Below are 12,127 nucleotides of genomic sequence, written 5' to 3' on the forward strand. Positions count from 1 at the left end.
CAGCTGTGGCCCATGTGGTCCATAGCCAACATCAGCACCTACAGATACCGGGGTTTAAAACACTGAAAGGCTGACTATTGCTCACAACTGTCGGGCAGAATACGATGAGCCCCTTCTAGACAGCATCCAAAGGTGACAGATAAAGTATTTAAGATGCCTCTCTTCAGTAGGAAGCCAGAAACCATGAAAGCTAATAAAAAATTTCAGAGCAGTAAGAAGTCCAGGATTCACTGATGCCCCTTGGGGCCAAAGCCCACGCTGGCAACCTAGAGTCTGAGTGTTAATATGGAGGGTGGAGCAGGGAGGGAGGAGGACGGGGGCAAGCCTGGCTGCCAAGAAAGATGAAAATTCTGGCCAGAAGCCACAGAGCCACAAATATCAACTATCACAAGTATCACAGTAGTGAGTCAGCGGAACAGCCCTCAAGACAGGCAAAGGACACGCACACCGCTTGGCTTTTGCCCTGGCCAGGGCCTAAGGGGTTACCCCTCCAGCTCCTGTACACAAAGAGAAACCCACTTCAGGATCTGGGCTAGGATTCCCATTCCTAAAGAGTCCCCCAAAGATTGTATTTAATGAGGTTACAAAACAGAAGTTCTCGAGATTAAATTGAGACCTCAGAGGAATTGCACATAGAATGTACCTTCGTAATAACAATTAAAAAAAAAAAAAAAAAAACACTCAAAGCCTGAAGAGACCCAAGAGCTTCTGCAGAGAAGCCTTCCTACAAAGAAACTAGGTTCTGGATATCAAGGTAATTTACAACATTTCTGGTCTCTGGGACAACTGCCCCCTCCATCGCCTAAGCTAGGGCCATTACCAGAGGGCTCCAATCTACGGGCTGTGGACTGACCATCCAGAAGGCAGATGCCAATGTTAGCTTTGCAGCCCAGGACCCAGGCTCTAAGCAAGTGTCAACATTCTAGGCTCTAAACCTGAGATGCCTGATTTGAGACAGGCTAGCAGCTGGGGATGTCTGTGGGCTCAGACTAGCAGCGCCCCCTGGCAACAGTCTGGAGAACTACAGTTGCCCCAAGAAGGAAAGCACCTTCTTTCTACTTAAAGTCTACATCTACCGGATATCAAAACATCAGACTCAGAATCTGCAAGCAAGCAGCTGGAATGTCTCACAACCAAAAAGACGTCCAACCAACGGCTAAATCTACTTCGTCGGCTTACTATGGGGACTCTACATCTCTGCCTTCTGATGCTGGAATTACGGGCCACCTGCTGTGCCCTGCAGCTCTTACACAGACATCCAAACTCCTGGCTCTCACATTTGTTCAGCAAGTGTTAATCACTGAGCAACCTCCACAGTCCAGCAGCATTGTCTGGACACGGACAAGAAGGAACTCATTCCCTGCCTGAACAAAACTCAGCTTTTCCTAAACAGGAAGAAATAAGGTGACAAATCTAAAATAATAATAGTAATAACAGTAATAATAATAATCTTCTAAGTCCCCTGGTGGAATCCAGATAACAACAAGGACATTAGCTGTACAAAATCAACAGTAATGAGGATGGGAGATAAGCAAACAAACACCCCTCACCAGCATACACACGCATGTGCACGCATGCACGCACGCGCGCGCACATACATACACACACACACACTGTCACGGATTGGCTCACTGACTCCTTACAGTATACTGTACTGTCCGAGTTGTAGATGACAAAAATAAATCTTGAAAACTCTAAGCAAGTTACTCTGAGTGGCACATATGCGCAGCAGTAGATCTTGGGGTGTCTGGTCCCAGCCCTTCCATGCCCACTACTGATCGCCTCTGTGGTATCATCTCTGCTCTGGGATTTAATGCAGGCCTTCTTCCTTCACTTAACTGCCTACAGCCAGCACTGGCCTCTCTAAATCAATTTCAGCCCGTGCCAGTTAAATGAGCTCATGTGCGCCCTAGATGCCAGGAGGAAACTGGAAGACATCTCCCAGGAATTGTGGGAGCCAAAAGGAAAATTCCAGCAGATGTGACTCTTGCCTGAGAGCTTCATATACACTGTTACACCCCATGCTTCCAAAGAGTGAGTCTACACATGGTGGCAGACGACGCAGCCTCGGACATGGCCACAAAGCAGCGATGGGAGATGTCATTCTGTAAATATGTTTCTCGTATTGGTAAGAGCAGCAGCCTCTCTTCCACAGGACCCACGTTTGGTTCCTAACACCTATGCAATGGTTCACAATGCTCTGTATCCCAGTTCAGGGGGTATGGTGCCCCCTCTGGCATGTATGGGTACTACAGGTGTGGCTCACAGATACTCATATACGTCAATTAAAAATAAATGATTTTTTCCCTGAAAGCGATCTTGGAAACAAACCTCGTTTGTCTCTTCGCCTCCTTTGGCCTGGCCTTCGCCCATCTCTCCATTCTCGTAGCTGCTGCTCTTCTCAACCCACAACTCAGATTTTTCCACCGTCAGCCGAAGCTGGTCGAGATCTGCCTTAATTTGCTTGTAGTTATCGACATCTTGGTTCGACACCAGTAACTGCACCTAAACACAGAAGCATGTCGCCCCTTAAAACTCTCTCCCAGCTCGCTGTATTCCTGGTCCCTGCACACATGGAATCCCATCTTTAAACATTCACTAGACGAAGTTCAGCATTTACAGAACACTTACCGATATTTATGTGCATGTTGGCTGAAAAACCTTCCTGCAAACATTCACGATCTCCAACCGATATGTTCACATGTGAAAAGGAATTCTTAGGTGTGTGCTCTCAAAAAGCTTTCAAAATGCTGACAAATGATTTGACATAAAGTATGGGAAGTGGAGAAATGGCCCAGGGATTAGGAGCACCTGTTGCTTTTACAAAGAGTCCAAACTCAGTTCCCAGAACCCACATGGTGGGTACAACCTCCTGCAACTCCAGTTCCTGGAGACCTGAAAACTCTGCTGGACACCATGGGTACTGTACACGCAAGGTGCACATACATGAGTGCAAATACCCATGTAAATAAATCAAAAGTAAACAAATATTCTTTTACAAGATAATCTAACTCTAATTTCATGGTTCAAGTTCATTTTTCTGAGGTTTTTCTAGACAGATCTGTTTGAAAAGTCAAATCATAAAAACCCATGGAAGAAAATGTTAATGGCTACAATAAACATTTGCTCGTACAAACAGCAGTTTTGGAGCTTGAGACCACCACACGTTTTATAATTTATACATGGCACACACATATAAAACATGTGCAACTAAATGGCTAGCATTAACTCCTTCATATCTGTTAGCATCTTCCTGCAAAGCTCCTAATACAGGTCCACACTCTTCTAAACACCAAACATCAGTGAGGTATTACTGTGAGATTAATGTGTAATCTGAACATCATGGAAGACAGGCAAGACCTTCTAAATGGAGGATAGGATAGATCCCATCACAGGAGAGGATGGATCTCATCACAGGAGAGGATGGATCCCATCACAGGGGACAGGATGGATCCCATCACAGGAGAGGATGGATCCCATCATAGGACAGGATGGATCCCACCACAGAAGATAAACTGGATCCCCCATTGCAGTTCCTTTCTTTGGAAGTTCTAAATTTTTAACCTCAAAATACTTATTTTGAAGCTATGGCTTCATTAAGCTCTGTAGTCAAAGCAGTGGCAAATAGTCTCTAATAGGTCACTGTTCCACAGCACCTCTTAAATGTTAGAGTCTGCCATTCTTATAAAGAACCTGCCTGAAGATCACCTGTGGGAGGCTCACTCTAAAGCAGGTCCTGTCTATGCACAGACAAGACCACATCTGCCTTTCAAAGCACAGAGTCACAAGCCAGGTATTACAGTGCACGCCTGCAGCTTCAACACTCAGGGACAGAGGCAGGGGGATTGCCAAGAGTTCAAGGTCAACCCGAGCAATAAACTGAATTCTGGGCCAGCCTGTGCTCCAGAGTGAGAGAGAGTCCAAGGAACACAGCCTCATCTGCAGCTACCATCAGGCTGGGGTTCAAACTCCGTCGGAAGTCTGGGCCCTCCATCTTAGGTGTTCGTCCTCTTGGGTACAGAGCCGAAGACTAAACCCAGAGTCCGCGTGTGCTCAGCAAGCAGGGGCCCAGCCCCAGCTCACCTGTTTAAAGGCTTGCAGCACCTCCGCTCTCTGGCTAAAGTGCTTGAATAGCAGCTGCAAGGCTCCCGACAGCAGCGGAGGGTAGTCATGCATGATCAAGTGGATGAGGACCCGTAAGAACGTCCTGCCTCCTTCGTCATCGAGCTGAACTGGAGTCTTCTCCTTTCTACAAAACCAAAAGCAATTCTAAGTTAACACAGCACGTGACATCTATGTTTAAGTCATTTATGTTACATCTGCGTTTTTAAACTTAAACCCCCGTTTTCCCAAAATAAGAGGTGGAGAGGAAGACATTGTTACTTCTTAATCGTGTGTAATTGATGAGGGGACAAAGACAAAGAGGGTCCCTCAGCCAACCTCAAGAGTTAATGAACACAGCACAGGGAAAACACGCGTTGAGTGATCCCTACACCATTTTTCACTCACTGTTCTTCGCATATAACAGAATGGCTTTCGTCATGACATTTTCATACAGAGTTCATTGCTGGTTCGGATCCCGCTCTCCTTTGTCCTCTTTGCCCTTCCCCTTCTCTCCTCATCCCTCAAAGAGTCACCTTCTCCGAAAGCATTTATCAATAATGTCAACCGATGGCCCAGAGCCCAAGAGATCAGACACGGGCAAGTCTGTGTGCTTGGTGGCACAGTGGAATGAAGCAGATTCCACTGGGGTGAACGATCTCTCTAGGGCATGTGCTGCTGCTGGTGGGCTGTGCACTGGGCAAGCATGACAGAGGGCATTATGCAAGCCTCCAGAGCCCATCACACACCTGCGTTATGATAGACGTGTGGGTTACACAGGTAGGGAGGAGAGAGAGATGAAAGAGACGGGTGGTAGATACATGAACATACATAGATGATACGCAGATACATACATGAACATACATAGATGATACGCAGATACATAGGCGAATTTTAAATGATAGGTATTTGTAGGTATATAAATAGGTGATCGATACATAGGTGACAGATTGTAATGTATTGCATCTTGGATCATGATGAACAAAGCAGCACAAGGTTAAATAAAACACAGGAGAAGTGATGCCGTCAGGAGACAAGGGGCAGGAGCTGCTGCTGATCACACACTCATACACATGCATGCACATGTACTTACACACATACATACACACACACATACATACACGCATACATACACACACTCACACATATATACATACTCACACATACTCACACACATGCATGCACACATACATACATGCTTACATACACACACATGCATGCACACATACTTACACACATACATACATACACGCATGCATACACATACATACATACATACACGCATACATACACACACTCACACATACATACTCACACATACTCACACATATGCATGCACACATACATACATGCTTACATACACACATACATACACACTCACACACATGCATGCACACGTACTTACACGCATACATACACACACTCATACATGTGCACACACATACTCACACACATGCATACATACACTGTCTCACACACTCACAAGCACACACACAAACTCACATGCATACAGACATGTATAAAAATATATTCAATGCATAAGCCAGTAGCAATCACTCTCAAGCACTACATTCTGCATGTGAGTGCATGTGCCACACGCTACACAGTTGGCTACGCGGGGCCTTCCGCAAGCCCCTCCACAAACACTAGCACACTGTGACCTAACAAGCGGAAGGCTCTGGGAATTTCTCAGTCCTTGCCATTTAACAGAACACAAGTCTATCGTCAACAATCTATCACCTGGAGCCATCTTTGGCCAAAGGGACATAGACATTATGGCGCTCAGGTCTGTGTTTTAAGATAAAATCATAGGCTGGATTTATCTTTCTGTCCTAGAATGATAAGACATTTCAAGAGGAAATCATAGCAATAGGAAAAATAAAGGAATATTAAATGTGCACTAAACAATGTATCTTCTGGGGGCTCTGTCCTCCCTTCCCTCCTCCCTCCCTCCTCCCTCCCTACCTCCTTTCTCCCTCCTCCCATAGACAGAGTCTCACTATGCAGCCCAGGCTAGCATGAAACTGTGGATCTTACAGTTATGTTAATTCTTAATTCTTTTCCCCCTTCTAGGAAAAAAAAGAGGCAGTAGAGAGTTCAGTGTGCACATTTCTATCTCCTTGGGTCACCTAAGGTCTGTAATAAAAATGAATCTCAGTAATTCTAGCTGAGATCTACTTTTTCATTTTGATCGCTAGTATTGAATTTCTGAAAAAATAAACTTGGTATACATGCCAGGGATGTGGCAGCAAAGGTCATGCCTCGGCACCTTATTTTCTTCCATCAAGGACACTAAGTGCCATGAAATGCCTGGCTTCTCATGCATAAAGTTAAGGGTAACATCAAAAGACACTACATCCTTGCCACAGCCATCTAAGACTCTGAGATGCAATGCGTTACAAGTTACCACAGTGTTTCTATCGGAGGAGCTAAAGGGCATCTGTGTGCTGTCACCATCTAAGGAAGGAAAAGCCAAGAATTCTGAGAAAGTTAAATACATGGCTCTCTCTTCTCCCATTGTCTAAGGTGTCTCAAGAGTCATGTTCTTTCCTGTAAATTCCAAGCTCCACCTCTGGCAGAAATTATGTTAGCAGCAACTGGGGTACCTAAACATGTACAAAAAGACGAATGATAACTAACTAGATAAAATCCAAGGTAAGATAAAGACTCATTACAGTACCTTCCAGCAAACATGGTTTCTGCCCGGGCTGCAATCTCATCGATATCAGGAACAATAGCTGTGAAGACACACAGGGAAATCTTCATCTCATCTTAACTCACGTTCACATTCGCTTACTTGAAGACAGTTTTTTTTTATTTTAACACTTTTTGTGACACTGGATGTTAATAGTTCAGAAAGTTACAATATAGTTCCACTTAGCGTGATGGTGCTTTGTCAACTTGACACAAGGGAGAATCACCTAGGGAGACATTTCCAGTGAGGAATTGTCTACATTGGGTTAGCCTGTAGGCATGTGGGCGGGGCTGTCTTGACTACTAATGTTCACTGATGTGGGGAGACCCAGCCAACCATACGTCCTGAATTAGATAGAAGTCAAGCTGAGCGCAAGAGCAAGCATGTGTGCATCGACTTCTCTCTCATCGTGAGTGCGGACATGATACGTACGGCCCGTTCTCCCAAGGCTGTGTCGTGTGACTTCCCTGTCATGATGGACCATGGCCTGGAAATATAGACTGAAACAAACCTTTCTCCCTGAAACTGCTTTTCACTGGAGTATTTCGTCACAGCAACAGAAACAAAACTGGATCAAACTTGAACATCTAAACTGCAGTTCCTGCGTGTGTGTGAGCATATTTAGACGTACTGAATGCAGGCTGCAAATGTGCTACCTTGCTCTTCAACACTTTAACATAATCTGTGCTTGTATTACTGTATAACCGATGTGTTAAAAGACCAACAGGCATCTTTAAAAAGATGCGCTCATTCATAAGTGTGTGTGTTTGTATTTGACATGTCAAATACATATGTGTGTCCCTCCATAAAATATACACAAGTTGCGCTAGTAATAGCATAGAAGAACAATTTTCTTCTCCTTTATTTTTATTTCATTTGTGTGGATCCTTCCCTGCATGTATGTCTCCATACTACCTGCCTGCAGTGTCCACAGAGGCCAGAAAAGGATCTCAGACGCCCTGGGACTAGAGTTGCATATTGTTGTGAGACGCCCTGTAGGTGTTGGGAACATAACCTGGGTTCTTCAAGATCAGTCAGTGCTCTCAACAGCTGAGCCATCTCTCCAGACCCAAGGGGAAAGCAATTTTTAAAGAATTAAAATCCATGTAAAGAGCCACCATCCTCTCCTTCAGTGTGACCTTTCTACATTTGAAATTCCTTCCCCCCTACTAACCCGGAAGAGGAAGGAGGTGTGTGAGCAGGACCAGGCAGGCCAAGACCAACCACGGAGCAGAAAGAGGCACATCAGCTGGGCAGCCCAGAAGCATGGACAGCGGTGGCTGCCAGAAACAACAGTAAGAAGGTCTTCTGGGAAAGAGCACCTGTGTCCCAGCCAGCCTCCAGTGCCACTCTGTGTACGGGATACCCAGCAGCATCAGTGACCTCTGGAGCATCAAAGCCACCTGCACCTACAGGAGCTGTTATCACAGACTCAGCCCTGCCTGCTCCTGGAGGAGCAATCAACAGAGTGACAGCCCTCAGCTACACCAATTGGAGAAAGAGGGACCCCCTGAAGCACAGGCTCTACCCGTACCAATTAGAGGAGGAGATGTGTAGACAGCAAGATAAGAACACACTCAATAACATAAAGAGCAATATAGCATCTCCAGAAACCAGTGGCTCTACAACAGCAAGACCTAAGTGTCCCAACACAGAGGAAGCAGAAGACAATGACCTTAAAAATTACTTTAAAAAGATGATAGATGCCCTTAAAGAGGAAATGAAAACTCCCTTAAAGATATGGAGGAAAAGACAGACAAAAACAAGAAATCAACAAATCCCTAAAATAAAAGCAAGAAAAAGCAATCAAACAAGCAAAGGCAGCAATTCAAGACTTAAAAAATGAAATAGAGGCTATAAAAAAAACACAAACTGAGGAAATTCTGGGAATGGAAAGTCTGGGAAAATGATCAGGAACTCAGATGCAAGCATAAACAACAGAATACAAGAGATGGAAGAGAGAATCTCGGGCACTGAATACACAAGAGGCAATAGATTCATCAAAGAAATAGTTAGATCCAACAAATTCTTAACACAAAATATTCAGGAAATCTGGGACGCCGTGAGAAGACACAACCTAAGAATAATAGGGATAGAAGAAGGAGCAGAATTCCAGCTTGAAGACACAGAAAATACATTCGGCAAAATCATAGAAGAAAACTTTCCCAACCTAAAGAAGGGCATGCCTACGAAAGTACAAGACGCTTACAGGACACAAAATACACTGGGCCAAAAAAAAAAGAAAGTCTTCTCGCCACATAATATTCAAAACACTAAACATACAGAATAAAGAAAGACTATTAAGAGCTGCAAAGGAAAACGGCTAACTACAATATATAGGCAGACCTATTAGAATTACACATGACTTTCTCAATGGAAACGATGAAAGCCACAAGGTCATGGACAGATGTTATGCAGACACTAAGGGACCATGGACGTCAGCCCACACTATTATACCCAGCAAAGCTTTCAGTCACCATAGATGGAGAAAACAAAATATTCCTTGACAAAACTAGATTTAAACAATACCTGTAAATCCAGCCCTACAGAAAGTACTAGAAGGAAATTAGCTATACCCACAAGAGCACAAGCAAAAGATAATCCCACAACAGGCATCTATAAAATATTTCACCCAAACATAAAAGAATACACCCTCTTCTCAGCATCCCAAGGAACCTTCTCTAATATTGACCACATACTCAGTAACAAAACAAATCTCAGCAGATATTTAAAAATTGGAATAACCCCCTGCCTCTTATCAGATCACTATGGTTTAAAGTTAAAACTCAATAGCAACACTAACTGCAGAAAACACACAAACTCATGGAAATTGAACAATACTCAACTGAATCACCAATGGGACAAGGAAGAAATATAAAAAGAAGGAGGAAGAGGAGGAGAAGAAGAAGAAGAAAAAAAATAAAGGCTTCCTAAAATCAAGAAAATGACTATACAACATACCCAGAATTAAGTGAGGAAAGTTCATAGCACTACATAAAAAAGCTGGAGAAATCCCACACTGGTGAATTAACAGAACAACTAAAAGCTCTAGAACAAAAAGAAGCAAACTCAGCCAGGAAGAGTAGATGGCTGGAAATAATCAATTTGAGTGATGAAATCAATAAAATAGAAACAAAGAAAACAATATAAAAAATTAATGAGACAAAAAGTTGGTCCTTTGGAAAAAAATCAACAAGATAGACAAACCTTTATCTAAACCAACCAAAAGGCAGAGAAAGAACATGAAAATTAACAAAATCAGAAATGAAAATGGGGACATAAAAACAGACACTGAGGAAATCCAGAGAATCATCTGGTCATACTTCAAAAGTCTCTACTCCACTAAATTCAAAAATTTTAAAGAAATGGACAATTTTCTGGATAAGTGCCACATATCAAAATTAAATCAAGAGCAGATAAACAAAATAATGTAAATAGAACTATAACCTCTGAGGAAATAGAAACAGTCATCAAAAGTCTCCCCCACAAAACAAAACAAAAACAAAAAACTAAGACCAGATGGTTTCAGCACAGAATTTCAAAGAAATTTCAAAGAATTTCAAAGAAGAGCTAGTACCAATACTCTTCAAATTGTTCCACACAATACAAACAGAAGGAACATTGCCAAACTCTTTTGACAAGACTACAATTATGGTGATATCTAAACCACACAAAGACACAACTAAGAAGGAGCATTACAGACCAACATCCCTCATGAACATTGATGCAAAAATACTCAATAAAATACTGGCAAATCGAATCCGAGAGCACATCAGAGAAATCATCCACCATGATCAAGTAGGCTTCATTCCAGGGAAGCAGGGATGGTTCAACATATAAAAATCTATCAATGTAATCCACCATATAAACAAACTGAAAAAGATAAACTATATGATCATCTGACTAGATGTTGAAAAAGCCTTTGACAAAATCCAACACCCCTTCATAGTTAATGTCTTGGAAAGATCCAGGATAACAGGAACATACCTAAACATAATAAAAACATCATACAGCAAGCCAATGCCTAATATCAAATTAATGTAGAAAAACTCAGTGATTCCACTAAAATCAAAAACAAGACAAGGCTGTCTACTCTCTCCATATCTATTCAATATTATACTCTATGCCCTAGCTAGAGCAGTAAGAAAACAAAAGGAAGTCACAGAGACGCAAACTAGTAAGAAAGAAGTCAAACTTTCGATTTGATAGTATAGATGAGAGACCCCAAAAATTCTACCAGGGAACTCCTACATCTGATAAACACATTCAGTAATATGGCAGAATACAAGATTAACTAAAAAAAAATCAGTAGCTCTATGATATACAAATGATAAAGGGGCCAAGAGAGAAATCAGGGAAACATCACCCTTCCCAATAGCCACAAATAACATAAAATATCTTGTAACTCTAACAAAACAAGTGAAAGACCTGTATGACAGGAACTTTAAATCTTTGGAAAAAGAAATGTAAGAAGGCATCAGAAAATAGAAACATTTCCCATGCTCTTCGATAGGTAAGATTAACAGTAGTTTTAAAAAAAAAAAATGGCAATCTTACCAAAAGCAATCTACAGATTCAATGCAATCCCCATCAAAATCCCAGCTCAATTATTCACAAACCTCAAAAGAACAATACTCAACTTCATATGGAAAAACAAAAAACCAAGGATACCCAAAACAACCCTGTACAATAAAGGAACATCCAGAGGCATTGCCATCCCTGACTTCGAACTCTACTATAGAGCTACAGTAATGAAAACAGCTTGGTACTGGCACAGAAACAGACAGGTAGACCAATGGAATCAAATCAAAGACCCAGATATCAATCCACACACTCATTAACAGCTGATTTTTGACAAAGAAGCTAAAATTATATAATGGAGAAAAGAAAACATCTTCAACAAATGGTGCTGGCATAACTGGATGTAAACATAGAAAAGAATGCAAATAGATCCATATCTACTGTCATGCACACAACTCAAGTTCAAATGGATTGAAGACCTCAGCATAAACCCAACCACACTGAACCTTAAAGAAGAGAAAGTGGAAAATACCCTAGAACACATTGGCACAGGAGACCACTTCCTAAAAATAAAACCAGTAGCACAGAAACTGAGATCAACAATAAATAAATGGGGCCTCCTGAAACTGAGAAGCTTCTGTAAGGCAAAGGACACAGTCAACAAGACAAAATGGCAGCCCACAGACTGGGAAAAGATCTTCACCAACCCCACATCTGACACAGGGCTGATCTCCTAACTATACAAAGAACTCAAGAAACTAGACATCAAACTACCAAATAATCTATTTTCAAAATGGGGTACAGATCTAA

At 42.3% G+C, this 12,127-nt stretch overlaps 1 protein-coding gene across 1 annotated transcript in view; it reads right to left on the reverse strand.

Annotated features, from left to right (window-relative positions):
- Positions 1-12,127, reverse strand: part of Itpr2 (inositol 1,4,5-trisphosphate receptor type 2) — a 356,230-nt gene that overhangs the window by 209,029 nt on the left and 135,074 nt on the right. Inside the window, exons 24-26 of the mRNA XM_051173394.1 lie at positions 6,782-6,839; positions 4,084-4,249; positions 2,332-2,505 (exon numbers count right to left, since the gene is read on the reverse strand). Of these exons, the coding sequence (XP_051029351.1) occupies positions 2,332-2,505; positions 4,084-4,249; positions 6,782-6,839 (398 nt within the window). The remainder of the gene's footprint in view (positions 1-2,331; positions 2,506-4,083; positions 4,250-6,781; positions 6,840-12,127) is intronic.

This window comes from Phodopus roborovskii, unplaced genomic scaffold (assembly GCF_943737965.1).
Source record: "Phodopus roborovskii unplaced genomic scaffold, PHOROB, whole genome shotgun sequence".
In the NCBI taxonomy this organism is placed as follows: Eukaryota; Metazoa; Chordata; class Mammalia; order Rodentia; family Cricetidae; genus Phodopus; species Phodopus roborovskii.